Below are 16635 nucleotides of genomic sequence, written 5' to 3' on the forward strand. Positions count from 1 at the left end.
CATGGGTCCTGCTTACCTTGTCCCATATATTTTCTTCCTTGGTGGGAAACTAATCTATCACGATAAACAACATTTCTCCAAGAATTACAAGATATTGGGTATTTTTTTTCTAGTTGAAGAAAATAGATCTTAAAACATAAATAAAGGTGTTAGCAGCTCATTTCCACTTTATAAATCTCTTTAAAGAATATAATGAGGTCAATATTACACACTGACTGATTTTTAAATGCCTAGAAAAATCAATTGAAAATGTTAATTTCCTGACCTATTTTTTCATCTGTTACTGCTTCATATATCTGACTTGAAGGTCCTTGGGGTTTTGGTTCATTGCGTGTAAATTATTAATCTGTTATGTATATGAGATGCAAAGAAAGTAGTGTCTGATGTCTTTCCTCTCCAGCCCTAGATTATATTCTAGAGCCAGCAAATAGCCTTCAGAAAGAGGTCACACCTGAAAAACATGTCCGTTTTAGCTATTTATTATTTTATTTTATTTTATTTTATTTTATTTCTGATTAAAAAATATTATTTAGAGCACCTGGTTACCCACCACTGAAATTCTCAAGTTGCATTTTCTAAAATGAGGGAGCCCCAGAGAAGATGGTTAATAGAACAAAACTATTACTCGTCATTTAATTTTTAACTTGGTTAGAAATTTTGCCACAGCATGAGAAGCTATCCTCATACAATTATCATAAGGCTTTATACTTGCCATGATTACCCTGAGAAATACAAGCACCTGGAGAAGAACCTGATTTTAAAAGTCTAGGGGTTTGAGTAAGTGCCAAGAAATCGAGTTTAGGGGAAATATGACGTGTACATGCACATGAATTCATTCCCATAGCATTTTATGTCAGTAAGTGTTTCTTGCATTGTCCCTTTTGGGCAGCGCGGAGCAGCAGTAGCCATCCTGGATCATGGCTGGGCTGGGGAGAGACCCAGGAGCAGGGGCTGTTCCTGGACAACTTCCTATGGAAGAAGAGTTGACAGCATCAAATTTATTGCTGCCGGGGTTGTTGGTTTGCTTGGCACAGCATTTTGGCCCGATTTTGGGGATCCCGGATGGAACAAATTTTAGGAATGTTTTTTGTAGCTGTAAACAAGCATTGCTTGTAAAGAGAGGTATAAAAAGGATAAATGTCTCACTTGGCTCATGAAACTGAACAAAGGAGCTAGAGTAATGGAATTTATCTGGAAAACTAAGAGGAACTCCAGATTTTGCTTCCGTGAACGACCTCTTGGATGGATCTGTCACAGCTCTGACACTTGGGGAGCACGTGATGTGCAGGTATTACGCCAGGTATTAGCGCACATAGGCAAATGAGCATTTCATCTGGAGGAATCTTTGCTGCCGCATATTAGAACCGTTTGTGGTACACATTACACCTTTCAGCCGCCCTTCACGACAGATTTCTCACCCAGATACCGACCAGTGTCGGTGGCTTGGGGCTGGGGGCACGGGGGGGAGGCGGGAGGCAAGCTCCGCGGGGCAGCCGAGGGCACGGAGGGAGAGCGAAGGACAGACACCGGGACGGAGGAAGCGGGCGGCCCCCCGAGAGGTCGTCAGGCTCCGGGGGGAGGCGGTGCCCCCCTCCCGCCCCGCCTCGGGCCCGCCTCTCCCTGTGCGGGGCGGCGGTGCCACCGCCCCCCGTCACTAGGCGATGGTGCAGCCAAGATGGCGGCGGGCGCCGAGTGAGGGGGAACGGCGGCAGCGGCTGCGCGCCCCGCGGTCTGCCCGAGTGGCTCGGGCTGGGGCGGGCGGAGGGATGAGGCGCGGCCCTGCTGCCGGCCGGTCGTCGTGAGGGGCGCGGGCAGGCGGACGCCATGGCGGGCATCATCAAGAAGCAGATCCTGAAGCATCTCTCCAGGTCAGCGCCCTTGCCCGGGGTGGGCTGAGGCGTGCGGGGGGGATCGGCGGCGGGCGAGAGGCCCCGAAGCCCGGTCAGGCGTGGGGCGAAGAGGAGCCGGGCATCGTTTGGCCGGCGGAGGGGAGACCCGGAGCCGCCTCCCGGGGGCTTGGAGGGGGGCGAGGCGGCTCGCCAGGGCTCGTCCCGCCGTGACAGCCGTGGGCACGGCCACTGGCCCCTCGCCCGGCGGCGGTGGGGGGACACCGAGCGAGTCCCCGCCCGCCGCGCCGTGCCCGGGGGGGCGCTGAGGGACGACCCCCGGCGGCCGTGGGGGGCGCCCGGGGAGCGGGGAGGAGCCGGGGGGCGCAGGGGTGCGGGGTCCCTGCGGATCCTGCGGCCGCCCCCGAGCTGTGGGAGCGCCAGGTGGGGCCGGGTGGCCAAGGAGGCTGGCGGCGGCGCTGCCGGAGGGATGAGCCAACTTGGGCGTCTTGTGGGGAACTTAACTGCACCCGGCGTGGGCAGCAGGAGGAAAAATTGTCACACTGGAACGTTTTGGGGGCTGTCAGGGTCCTGTGCGGGAAAGTCGTGGAAACTATGCAAACACACAAACTGCACAGCAATTCCCAAAAGCCACAACTAAATTTCTTCCGTTTGTAAAGAAACATAAAAGCCTAGTAGGTACCTCATCTGTCACGATACTGCAGCACTGTTGTTCTTCAGGATTTACTTTTATAAATTAAATATTGCTTGAAAAGTTGGCCCCATACTACTTTGCTTTTTTTTTCTTTAATGTTTCATTCTGTTTTTTTATGGTTTTTGAAAGGTTTTTATCTTACTGTTAATTAACAGAGAAAACCAAATAAAATGCCAGATTGCCGTTTGACAATTGTGCCAACGGTGCACAGGGAAGGCACAATTCCCATTCCCAACCCGTCGCTGTCCGTCCCTTAAAGATGATGTATCAAACAACAGTGAAGTAATTTTTCTCCTCCACCCTGTCTGTGAGCTTTTGTAGCTGGGAATGCTGATGCAGAAGTCTTGTTTTCGCAAGACGGTAACTGAGCACTGCGAGAATGGGAATGCTGGACGAAGATGTCATCTGCCTTGAGCGAGCCTGCCTGTCAGCAGTGTGCAGGAAATCACTGAGCTGTATCACTGATACGGTTCACTTCCTATAGCACCGTTCAGCAAGCTGCATCAGAAGGGAAGTGAACTGGTCTCAATGCTACAGGTTAAAGTAAAACACGTGTCTAGTAACAGAGCACGAGTAACGTGAGCTGGCTCTTGTCTGGTTTGTGAAATAAATAGCTTTCAAAAACCAGTGTTAAGTACTTTTTGATGTTGATAAATCTGTATGTTTTCTTGTGGGATGTGATGACGCTTATTCAACAAGACTACCTTAATTGATTGCTGCAAGTTTTGGCATTTTTGAAAAGCTTATGGGATATGTCTAACGATCTGAGGTTTGCAGTTTAAAGCTGAGGCTCACGATCATTGAGGCTACACCAACATTAATATAGTGAAATACAGACCTTATTATTAAGGCCCTTATTATGGGTGTTCTTAAGCACATGATCAGATAATCTTTTCTCCCTGCAGAACTGGTACTTCAGTGATTGCAGAACTTGGTTACACCAGAGAACAAATTCAGGTGGCTCTTTAAATTTCAAGGATTTTTTTTTTCCCCAACAGAAGTCACAACATTGTTCTTTATTTCAGGTTTTCCTTTCTTACTAGATTTTAGAAGACTGGGGTTAACGTAGGCTTCACACATTGTTTTGTGTCAGTCTGGAGCCAAAGGCATAAGGAAGTTCCTGTAATAGAGAGGGTGCCAAAAGACACTTTCACTTCAGATTCTATTACTATATTGGTTCCTGTTCTGCAATTCTCATAGTTCCTCAAAACTGATGCCTTTTTGTCATCTTCACCAAGGGAAGTATTACTGTCAGGATTGAAATGTACTGGAAAAAGTCCATGTATAATAAAGGAAAAGTTGAAGGAATTATCCAGTTATCTTGATTTATTTTCATCTTTGTTTCCTCTCTTTGTATTCCATTTTTGGTGATTAGATTTCTCTTTGAACAAAGCCAAATGTAATTTGTACTTCACAGAACAAATAGAAGACGTAATCTTTTACCTTCAGTTACAGTTCTCTATGCTTTCCTTTTTCTTTTTTGGTCACAAATCACAGAATGGTTGAGGTTGGCAGGGCCCTCTGGATGGCATATTGTCCAGGCCTTCCTCCCCGAATCCCACCCCCCTGGATATTGATTTAGCAATATTTTCTATAGAGATTGCTGCAATATCTGTCACCACATCCATTAGCAAATTTCAGCTTTCTTACAGCCATCTGGATATTGCGTATGCAAAATTAAAAGCGTAATTTGTGTTATTCAGTTATTGTAGCTTCCATTAATTCAGTTTTACGGTGCTTTTAAATGGACTGATGGACACTGGGGGTGTGAAGCAGCCTTATGCTATGTTTGTTATCTAGGGGAAACTCTTATAGATATGAATCTTTAAGGTCTGAAAACAAGAAGAAGAGGGAGATCCAAACTGGATTCTGAAAACGTTTTGATATCTAAATGGCTTTTTAGATTGTAAAATATTTTTCTTAATACTGTATTGCAGCTTAGAAACAATGGAGATACACAGAGCTTTGTAACAAATCTGAACCTTCTTTCAGGGTCTGCTGATGGGTTTTCAGTTTTCTTACAGTCTTTTAGAAATTTCTTGAAGTATTAGCTCAGTCCACTCCCTTCAATGTGCATTGCTTTTCTCCAAGGCTACAGAAGAAAATGTGGAGAAGGAAGGAAGAGGGAACACAGTTACATTTTTCTGTTATTTGGATTATATGGTGCTTGATACAGCATTTGAAACTAAGCATGGTTTACTAAGCTGAAGAGGTGAGTTTGTTGTTTGAAAGCTAGATACCTTGAATTTTTGTCAGCTGCTTATTGTAGTAGGATCATTTTTTTTTTGGCGAACATGCATGGTGGAGTACCTTTGTTTCATAACATTACCTGCCCTACAATGAATCAAGTATATCTGAATAATGGCGATATCCTTCACAAAGGTGGAAATGAAACATGGTGGCTAGGAGTTTGGTATCGCTTACTCGTCTTGTCAGGCTTTTCCTCTGAATGAAATGAACTGAAACACACATTGAATCTTAACGTGTGCCATTATGTCTTTTCATGGGCGAGAGATTTCTTGCTGAAGAGCAGCTTTTCGTGCAAGATTTTCTGTGGACTGCTTTGCTGTGATAAGCAGATACCTTCCAGTTTTGCATCTTTTTCCTTTGTTAGACTTTGTGGACGAGTGTTTAAAGCAGCAGTTTTAAAGATTGCCAGCAGGACTCTAGATTTCACTATACATGATCCCGATAGTGTGCCTGTTGTACTACCTGTAGTTAGAAAGGTGTCATCATCACTGTCAGGGTTTGACTCTTGAGTTGTTCAGATCCAAAATACTATCAGGGTTCAGGAGTTGCTGACACAGGCTTGTATAAGACTTTTTTTTTTTTTTTTGTCTTTTAATATAATTGACTAAAATTTCCTTTCTAGCTAACCTGTGGTCTAACAGGGAGCCCTCTATGTGTCTTCAAGATCCATGCCTTTTTATAAAAAAAAGTTTTATTTAAGTGTAAGTCTGAGAAGCATGAAGGAAAGCTTCCAAACTTGCCTCTGCATTAATTCATCCCCACTGACTGTGATATTCTTCATCTTAATTGCATATTAACTCTGAAGTTTACCAATGATAGCGCATACTTCAACTTGAAAAAGAGAATCACGTTTTTTGTTTTAGTTGTACATATTTGCTATTTTTACACATGTGCACACAAAGAAAAATCTTAAGTGGCTTAAAAACGTTTGGTGTGGCAGAAATCCAGGTCACTTTCTGTTCATGCCAGTATCTGTGGTTCTGGGTGAACTTGCTTTAGCTCACCTGCAGCAGTAGATGCAAAAACACTAAGATTTCAGTAGAAGAAAATCGCAGTGTGTTTCACGATAACATTATCCATCATGTAGTTGGAAGATCATCCTAAAATGCCTAGGAAGATTAATTCTACGAAGAGTAACGTAAGGATTGCATGGATCCAAGGGATAGGTTGATCTCACTGTGAGCAGCGGTATCACATCACCTGGTACGGCGTCACCAATATCAGTCCCGGCTAATATTTGACCTGTGCGTCACTCTGCTCGGTACCTGTGAGATACGCCTCTTTGGCGGGGCACATTGCCATCCCAAGAGATTGGGGTTATTTCTCTTTGAACCTGCTAGTGTAGCAGGGTTACGTACTTGGCCAGAAAGGACTATTTTCTTCTTGTAATTACCTGTAGTTGTTTGGATGACCTTTGAAACCTCCAACTTCAACTAGTAGCATAAGAAGCAAGGGGCGTTTGCTTCTTTTCACCCTACTGAATATCCTACTTCTGTCTTACTGCAGTTTTGTGAAAGTTACCCCATTTTTTAGCCAGCCAAAGAACACAGAGCGTGTACTTTCCCTAGAATAAGCGCAAAACAGGTTCTTTCTCTGCTTACACTGAAGTATTTACAGGATGTTTTCTACATGACTGACTTTATTGGCTTATGTGGTATATGGAAGGAGTTCAAAGCACAATGTAAGTGGGTGGAACAATCTACATTGTTCTGAATAAGTCTATATTTAATCTGAATGCGTACAGAAAGTGTTATCTGTTTATTACAAACATCATGCTGCTGAACCTAGTGAAAGAATTGAGTCTGAAAAAAAATGGAACAGGCAGTAAAGCAAAACTGCTTGGGGTGGCAGAAGAAAACAGAGAAAGATACAAAAAGTTTTGAATTTCAAACATAAAGGAACCGAAAAAATACAGCACAATGTAAAATTTCATTATGATTCTAAGTGGAAACTTCATGCCAACGATTTTGCCTGTGTGAACGTGTTGGTAGTATTCTGATAAGCATAAAAGAATCAATGAATGTGTTTTTTTCAATCAAAAAAAAAAACCCTTTTCACTTCTATTTTTATTAGTAACTTCACAATCGTATTGCATTTTAAGCTTTTGTAGCAGAATGTCATCTAAAAAGCCAAACTGAAATTGCTGTGGTGCTTTGTTTGAATTTATAAAGTTTATTTTGGAGATAAACCGGCTATAATCTATTTGCTGGTAGAGTTCTTAATTAGTACATTTGTTAATATTAAGATATAAATTATTAAATCTTGTGTGTCTTCATTCATAAAAATCTCTTGAGACTTCAGGAGCATTTGGGTTAATAAAATAAACTCACTGAATTTTATTTCTAACTTTCAGTTTGTTTTATATCATTTTTGCAAAGGTATTATAAATCTGGATGCTGATTTTGCAGACATTTGTACCATTAAAGTTCTGCTGAAGTTTTGTTTGTCAGACAAGTCTTGTGTATACATATTAAAAATTGATGCATTTACAGAATCGCCATGAATTAATCAGTAGCATTTTAGTTGCATAGTATGTGATCATTTCCTTTGAAGCAATGCTCACAATAGGTTGACAGGGAAATAAGTTTCCAGAATTAAAATGATGTAGAAGATTACTTCATGTACAAGCAGCTGATATACACGAGTGCAAAGCATTCTTAGGAAGAAGGGTATTTAAATAATGTCTGGGGAATAAAATTATGTTTAAACAAGTATGCAGTGGGGAAGAATCAAAACAAAACGCATAGTGATTTTTTTTTTTTTTTTGAAATTTGGTATTTCTCCTGAAGCCTTAGTGTTTTTTATATCAAAGAGGTATAAAACTATGTACAAAACTTTGAGTAGAAGGCACTTGTTAAAGGGTATTTGGTTTTAATTCCAGTTTTCTTGTACAAACAGACTGGGCAAAGGATATCAGATGATTTCTGATGAAAAACTAACAGAATTAGGAAGGCTCACACAAAGTAATTTGTTTCATGATTTATTTTTTTTTCAAATCAAGAGAATAATTGCTAACAACTAATTATGTAACAAATACCTACCTAATTTTTGGCAGGTTGCTGGGGAACCAAGGTTTCTTAAACAGTAGGTCCTACAGTTCTTGTGTACACCTCTGAGGAGCTGACGCTAACCAAAGTTTGGATCTCTTCATTCCATCAGCTTTTCCTTAGAAGAATCAGGAGAGGAATGTAAGAAGTACAAGAGCTCCAGCTCAGGCTGTGGCTTTCCATCCTTCCAGGCTTCCTAGCATGGATCTAGGAGCCTTGCTCCTAGATGTGTGAGGCAGGACCCCAGCGCAAATCTTGTGGCAGCTCTGCCATGCAACTACCGTACAGCTTGAGAACACCAGAGCTTTTGTTTTCTCAGACTGGCTTCTTCATCTGACTCCCGAGGAAGCAACCTTGGGACCCACAGTTTTCATGTTGTAGTCGCTCCCATTGCTTGGGGATCTGGAGACTGTAGAAAAATTCTCATTCATAACTACTATTATTAACTACATATCTGTAATTCAGTTCTGTAATAAATCTCATAAACATCATTCAGATATCCTAACAAATAGCCTATGAAGGGCTAAGATTGTACTGTCCCTGCAATAATAGAGTGTAAGTATTAGTTATATTTAGTCTGAGGCATCTCTTCAAAGTGAAGACAGTTAACAAAGAATTTCTTTTCTTCTACTGCCATTTGATTTGCTAAGTTAAATATTCTATTTTTTTTTTTTTTTTAATTTTGTGAGGCTTAATGTACTACAGTTTCAAACCCTGTGAAATCAGAAAGTGCTGGTCCTCATCGCACTGCCACAAGTACAGAATGAAACCCAGCAAGTCCTGCTCCCTTATCTCTGTAGAGTTATGTTTCTGTAGGGTGACTTTTAAACAGGTGTAGTGGAGATGCTGAATGGGAACAAATAACGTGGGCTGAGAAATCTCAGGCAAAACAAAACTGAAAAGTTGTCTCCCATTTCAAAATACACTAACAGCCTCTTGTGTGCTGCAGCTCCAGGATAGCTGCCTTCTCACATTCCAAATATACTTACTGAGTGTCTCTGAAACCGCTTGGCTGTATTATATGGATCCTTTTCCGCATGATTGAATTTTTCTACATAAGCTGTTCATTTAAACACAGCTGCAGTGTCTTAGTATGAGACAGTAAGGGATATTCTCATGGGAATGTAGCACTTTATACAGCTCTATTTCCTTTTCAGCTATAGAATGTCTTAATGTATAGCAAACTGTTGTGACTGCGGTTCTCTTTAGCTAAAAATCTCTTACATTATTGTATCACTCCTTTTTCCCCTTTGAACTTGCTCCCTTGTGTGTCCCCTGTGTCCCGTTCCCTGCAGCGATCCCTGCTGGCTCTGGTGGAGATTGGTTTGCTGTGAATATCCTTACTACCAAAATGAGCACCAGGCGCTTCTCAGAAACCGTGGCAACTGACCACTTGCTTTCACCAGGAATAGGGGCCTTTTGTCTGAATACCTTGCCCTCAGGTAACTTCCCCTCTCCCACCTTTGTAGATTAAATGTAAGAGGTGGTATGTATTTGTACAGATTTGGGACTGAAATGAATTCTATAAAATGTCAATTGGGTTTTCTCTCTTTTGTTTTTGGAACTTATGATTCTGCAAAAAGTAATTGTTTGCTATGCAGGTATGTTTGAAAACAAGAAAGTCCTAAACTAAATTTACAAAACTGATTTGGGAAGTACACCAGCAATCCCCTTATAAACATATATTTATGTATAATTTCTAAGTGTAATCTTTTAGACGTATCTCCATATCTATAGGCTACTTGACATTTGCTGTTTATTGCTTTCACCTACTTAATTCCTTTGTGTAACTTAATCTTTTTTTTCTCTCTATCGATAGATATTTGGAGGATCAGTCAGCTTTTATCCTGGTTTATGTAAGAGAATAGCTGATTTTTTTAAAAATTAAAATAGGCCTTGTAGTTTGTCATATTGAAAAATCTTTTTTTGTTGTAAAATCTGTTTGCTTAGCATTAATAAGATATCTGCTAATGTTACATAAATAAATGATGCAGTTTCCAGAAGGCAGATGGTGTCGTGCTTTTATGCCGCACTCTTGTTTCTTGGTTTAAGTTTATAAAATTATTTTGTGTCAAGTGCCTTTTCTGTGCATTAGTTACAGAATGTCATATTTTGACTGGAATGGAACAGTTACCAAGTATCAACAGATTCTCAATGTGATGTGTTACTTTTGCTGCCTGCAATATGGAAATAGCATGTACCTTCCCAGATGTGTCTTAGCATATTAAGGATTTTGTTTTCTTGTACTCAACATACACGTTAAGGTCTGTCATGTATAAGATTGTCAAGTTTTAAACAAATTTTTTTGGGTTTGATGGTATTGACCATTTGTACGCATGATTAACGATGCATGAAAAAGCTCATGGAATAGACAAGCTGATATTGGTCTGTTTGAGGTTTTATCATAAATGAACGATTGAGCAATATTTTACTTACAAGGTGATTAGCATTCATGCAATGAAAGCTCCTCATCTCTGTGCAATGCTTGGCTATTTCTGAGCAGATTTGCTGCATGACATGTAATTAGATAATAGCTATTGATGACAGCAGCTGTTTCGGTTCTATCTGTACCCAAAGAACAACGAAGACCTTCCTTTACAAATAGAAGGGAAATAATTTCCTGTATGTATTACTACAGAACTAATTAGGGGGAGATTTATATACTGTTAAGAGAGTTGGTGGGAATGTCAGTATTTGGGAAAGCGTTGACTTAGAAATGGGACTTAGAGCGCCCTTGAGTGTATTAAGTTGTCTTTAGGAAGGCAGCTGAGTAGAAGTCCATGCTGAAGCCTGTCTGTGTAGTGATGAAATAGAAGCGGTTATTTGGAAGGCATCAGAAAACTAAATGTAATATTCAGGCACCCGCCCCCTAGGATGGGAGAGATAAGGGGGATGGCGCGACAGGTTGTGGAAGCATGGGCTGGGTGCTGAGTCAGGATTCCAGTTAGTGATCTGCCTGGTCAGGGGTGGGGAAAGAAGATCTGTCTTTAGACTATGACAAGTCAAAAGGCCTGATAAGAGCTGTTCAGGTGTTCCAGGTCGTGTTTCTTAGCCTGAAAAGTCCTGCCTGAAGCTGTAGGGTCACAGGTGGTGGTGTGGTCACATCTGGTGTTTTTTTTTTTTTTTTTTTTTTTTTACAGTTGAGCGCAGTAGGTCCAGGCAGGGTGTGCAAACGGGAATGCCCTCTAAAAGGGCATTGGGGTAAAGTTGTTAGACTCTTCTCTTGTAGAAGTTGTTGTCAGTGGGCGGAAAAAGGTGCCAGTCTGGTACTATAGACAGACAATGGTAGGTGTTCTTGAGAAATTTGCAGGTTGGTGCAGCTGCTGCAGTTGGTATTGCCATTTACGAGTCTCCCGTGATTACCTATATGAGAATATAGGGAATGGCAGCCCTTGCAGTGTATTTACTGTTAGGGGCTTCTTGGCAGAAAAGCACATGGTATTGGAGAATCCACACAAGACACAACCTTGCCGATACAGATGACTTCTGGACAAAGGCTGGAGGATAGCCTCTGAGACCACCAAAATTATGCCCATTGTAGGCTTGCCTGTTGGTTACCTGCTAATAGTGGTGGTGAGTTTTTTACAGTGTTATGGCAATTCTTTTTGTGGTGCAGATTGGGAGAGTGTCATTGTTTTTGGTAGGGTTTTAGTCCAGAAATATTAAAATTTATCCTCACAAGTTTTTATTTTCAGCCTAATGTACTGTGAACATTCTTCAGTAAAGAACTTGAAGTGTTTATGGAAGTGTGTCTGGTCAATTGTACTGTGGTGATGGCATAAAAGGTATTACCCCTCCCTACAAATCTTACCATGACTGCCTGATCATTATTATTATTATTATTATTTTTAATTCTACTAAACTTTTGATTTTGGTACTGTGTTCTGTCCTGGTGGTCCATGGTCATTAAAATGTTCTGTAATGAGTGTTTCCCTTTATTGGTTTTAAAGGCATTCTCTTTTGGCTTGGTATGTCTTTTTTGTTCTTATATTGATAAATGAGTACCCAATTAATTTTCTGTGCAGTGTTCATTAATTCATCATTATTTTTTCTGTTTATCCTATCTGTTTTTAAATTGGCTTTAATATTTTCAGAAATGAATGTTTTATCCAAAATGAGGGCATGCCATCATATTTTATGGTGAAATTTAGTGCTACTTCCTATTCATACTTTTTATATAGTAGTACTTGAGCCTTATATGTCAGGCAGTTTTTCATCATTTTCTCTTATCTTCCAATTTTATTTTCTTAAAACAAAACAAAAACAAATAAACAAAAAACCCTTTCATTTACAATTCATGGAAATTACTGGGTTTTATCTTCAAACATCTAGTATCTTGCATCATCAATGAGTCAGCTGTTGTTGCAAAGCTGTTTGTTGATCTATTGAGTTCTTCAGGAGGTCAATTTTCTGAGGGCTTGATGAATGTGACTTTAATGTTACCTGTCAGCTATCACACATTTTAACTCATTCTCTGGAGCTAAAATTCATTTACTCTAAATCTTACGTAAACCATAGTTAATGATTTCATTCTGGGTGAAATACTGCTGTGATGCACTGCATTAAAAATAGAACATCGCTAGGACAGCCAGAATTCACTCAAAGGTTTCTGTTACTCACAGTCTACTACCTTTTTCACTACCTTTATATTTCTACTTATCCTTTGGGCTTATTACATGGTACTCTTGTAGTCTCCTGACCAATTTCTACTAACCTTAAGCCACTTAATGTATACTTAATTTCTGTACCAGCTTTTGTGACATCTTGGTTGCAGTTTTTTTTCTTTTTTCTTTTTTTTTAAGTACAAAGAAAAGATAAAGTTGCTTGATTCTAATCTTGTTGCATGGACAGCTTCCACAGAAGCGTGTTGTTTGTATTCAGTACAGGTCAAGCACTTTGCATCTGTGAAGTTTGTTGTCTTTAGATGACACTTTTGCCTCAATGGCAGCTAAATCTTTTTGATGCTGTGTAACTGTTTTCAGTCTCTTATCCTTTCTCCTTCTTGTCATACATGGGTCAAGAAGGGACAGTTACTAAGAACTCTTCTGAAGGTCATTGTGCTTAATATTATTGGTATGTAGAGTCGTTTTTTTTAATCTAGGGAGTCTGTCTTTTCTCATCTAGGACTTGCTACCATGTAAATCTAAGCATCCTGGTACTTTGGACTTAACTAATGATACGCTGTCATGAGGAGAAGTATTGCAATGCTCCTGAACTTAGTGTCTGCAGGTGATGTTTTGTTCCTGAGAGACTTTGGTATTTATTGCTTCTGGTTACAGTAGATAAATACGAGAGAAAATTATTATGTCGCCTGCAGCAGGTTATTTTCTGTTTTCTGGGACACTTTTTTTTTTTTTTTTTGTGACTTAGTGAAAGGTGGGAGAGCTTTAAAGGTTTTTCAGATCAGAGCAGTTAATGAAAATCAACTTTGATCTGCAGTATTATAAATGAGATACACATGCAAATATGCAAGGAAGTCATAACAGTAAATGCTGTGGATGCTGTGGTGATTTTTTTTTTTTTTTACAGATTTTACAGAGTTAGTTCTTTTCAATTTAAATGCTAAATCTTAAAATTTAAAGTGGTACAGTGAGCAGAATAATGGTAGACCTCCTTTCTACCAAGAGTCATGGAAACCTTTATCTTCCACTGAACTACAATTTAAAAAAAGACTGTGTTTCTTGCTTCAGAAATTACATTGAATTTCTTAGTGATCTAATAACTTGGTTCGGCCAGGTGGAACAGGGAGAAAGTAATCTTTCTGGTGAGTTCTTACTGTTTTATTATTGATACAGTTGCCAGTTCTTGTTAGGACATGCTGCCCTTTTTCTGAGCCTGTTGTTTTGAACCATGTATCTTCTAAAGGATTTCTGGTTCATAGTAAGGACATAAGCAAGACATGTGGCTCATATTAACATTTAATAGTCTGTCATGATCAGGGCATATATGTAGGATCAAATAACTGGGGGAATTTCATCTAGAAGGCAGGGGGGACATATGGTAGAGCCAGGAGGAACAGATTATCTATTCAGTAGATGAGCAAAACATCTGAGTGTCCCATGTCCAAATGAGATTCAGACTTCCATAATTTCTCTATTAAATCTAGAGGTCGGAGTTTCTGTTCATTGAACGTGACAAGGCATCTCTCCAAACCTTTGTGGAGCACTGCTCTGAACTTCACGTAATCTGTGGGCTCGATTCTACAAAACATGAGCTAATCCTTTCAGAACAGATTCTTCCCCCATCCACTCCGCTGTATTTTTTCCTAGTTTCATTTTTTGGCCATCTTTCCTGTTTGCAACGTGGAGATCCCATTCAGAACTCCAAGCCTTTCTTGTCCAAGCAAAACTTCAGAATATAAATATTTTGGGCAAGGAAAAAATCATCTCTGTATGGGTTTTTAGTTCTTTTACTGAGACCTCTAGATTACTATTCATTGTGCTCCTGACTACTGTACATACGTTTATTTAGTACCGTGCTGTTATTCTGTGACCTTTTATGCTTTTCATTGAACTCCTAATCAATAGTCTGTAAAAAGAAGATTGAACCGTCTGTCTAACAGCACAATTATATTAATTGTGTGTGTGACACAGCTCAGGGGAGTTGTGTCAAGTTGCTTGTGGTATTAACTCTGTATTTCAGGGTTCTTGCATTTAAAGTGTCAGATATTTTATGGCATTAATCTATCACCTTATAGAATTGAATATTAAACTGGATTGAAATTCATGCTATTAGATGTAGTAATTCAAACTTCAGATTGTATGTTCTGAGAAGGGAAGGATAGTTTGTTAAATTGAAACTAAATCAATGAAAACATTTTTGCTAAGAATAGCTCGTGGTATTAACAAGCCAACTATGTATTGTCTCATTAACAATGAATGTCTTACTAACTCAGCAAAACAATGTGATAAAAAACCTTGTTGAACTCAACCATGTACATTATTATATTTCTGTTCCTCTTGCCCTTTCCTTTTGCTTTCCTCTGTTCTCCTTGATTCATTTCTTGCACCAAGCAGTGGTCACCAACACTGTCTGTTCCCTCAAAAAGGAAGCTCATGAGATGTTATGCAGAGACATGGCCCAGTTGTCAAGGCCTCTGCTCCCAGTTTGAGCCAGTTTTTAAGGAGTAACTAAGTTGTTCTAAGGAATGTATGCTAGGGTGAAAAACAAAAGACAGGATGGGGGAAGCTGTTTGCATGGGCTGAGTCAGAGAGAAGGGTGTGTGCATGTCGTGAAGTTGGTGACGCTGCTAGTTCCAGGAAATTACATGAAAAGCTTAGAGAATTTTAAAATGTTTTTCTCTCTAACATGTTCACAATGTCAAACATTATCAAATATTTCTGATGGCTGCTTATTCAGGATAACAAGATTGTGTTCTAACTTTCTGGTACGTACTTCTCGATTTTATAAAAAAATTGTATAGTAAATATGATAGCCTAATAAGTTCTCAAAGTTTAAGCAATTTCAGCATTCCAGGTTGTAGTGCTAAGAGAGATAGTCATTATTTAGATGTAGAGGTAATTTGCCAGCCTAAAAATCCATGCTGTGGTGTTCTTAAACCTTGACAGTAAATATTCGAAAACATCTCCCAGGCATTGTTAACACCAGAGTTTTAAAAATATTATTAACATTAAATTGAAAAATAACATTAAAATTTAATAGTATTAAAACATTGTTTCAGATTTTATCTGATTTTATCTATTTTATTTAACAATATTGTCAGTGATGGGTTTTGCCCACTCATAGCAAGTTCACTGGAACCTGTACTAGAAATGCATCAACGTGTCCATGGCTCATCTTCTGGGCGTGTCCTGGTTTGATACATGGTGGGATCCTGGAACAAAACCATTTGGAGAGTTGTAGTTACCCTAAGAGGGTTTTGTTGTTGTTGTTGTTGATTTTGTTTGTTTTGTTTTTAAATGCAAAATGCTGTTCTTTTTGTTGTTTGGCCCTTTTTTAATTTTATCCATGAAGTTTCAAATTCTTCTAAATTTGAACTTGTATGATCACATTGTGTTTTGCAGGGTTAGCTGCTCAAATATGCCAGCTTGTAATTTTGAATTATTTATTTATAAATTAGAAAATACCATATGAATTTAAACTTTCCTGTTATTTGAAGTAGTGTATGAAATAGTGCTAAAGTGCTAAACAATCATAAGTATATTCTGTGGAACAATTAAGTTTAGAAGGAGCAGGGAATTATTAGAGAAACGTAAAGTGTTGGCATCCTCTGTGGAAAACTGGCTCTGGGCAGAGCAGATGTGGTTGTCATATGTTATGAAGTTACTATGGATTTTGGGGAGGTGCCACTGTCTCACCAGCATCCGCTCATCAGTGACATTCCAGCTGGGGAAGTGGAATGAAGAAATCATCTGTTAGAGGTGCCTAAACCTGAAATACCTTCTCACAACCTTCCTACTAAAGTTCCTTTCTCTGACCTTTGAAATGAAAGGTGCAGACTTCCAGGTGGATATCCTCTTGTGTTGGTTGGTGCTAGATGAAGCAGCACACAGAGCTTTCTCCCTTTCACTGGTTGCGAGGAAAGGTGAAAAATTGAAAGCAGCACTCAGAAGAATTATTTAAAAAAAAAAAAAAGCTATGCTGAAAGGGAGGAAAAATGACACTGCTTGCTGATATTGCCTTCCCTGCCCTTCTGCTCCCTGTTGGTAGGATACAGCTCTTATTTTGTCCAAGGGTGTTGGAAATAACTTAAGATTAGCTTTACTGTCTCTATTCTCATCCTTGATGGTATTTTGGTGTCTTTCTCACTGTGAAATTTGGAAACGTGTTCCTGTAG

The 16635-nt window shown here is 39.7% G+C and overlaps 1 protein-coding gene across 3 annotated transcripts in view; it reads left to right on the forward strand.

Annotated features, from left to right (window-relative positions):
* Positions 1-1645: 1645 nt before the first annotated feature.
* Positions 1646-16635, forward strand: part of UHRF1BP1L (UHRF1 binding protein 1 like) — a 56863-nt gene continuing 41873 nt past the window's right edge. The window contains exons 1-2 of one of the 3 annotated variants that reach the window (XM_040556388.1): positions 1646-1868; positions 9134-9280. Coding sequence is in view for 1 of the 3 variants with exons in the window: in XM_040556381.1 (XP_040412315.1) it covers positions 1825-1868 (44 nt within the window). In the remaining 2 variants the exon portion in view is untranslated. Of the gene's footprint in view, positions 1869-9133; positions 9281-9985; positions 10103-16635 lie in introns of those variants that run through there. The other 2 variants (XM_040556381.1, XM_040556395.1) reach the window with 2 other exon arrangements.

This window comes from Cygnus olor, chromosome 1, assembly GCF_009769625.2.
Source record: "Cygnus olor isolate bCygOlo1 chromosome 1, bCygOlo1.pri.v2, whole genome shotgun sequence".
In the NCBI taxonomy this organism is placed as follows: Eukaryota; Metazoa; Chordata; class Aves; order Anseriformes; family Anatidae; genus Cygnus; species Cygnus olor.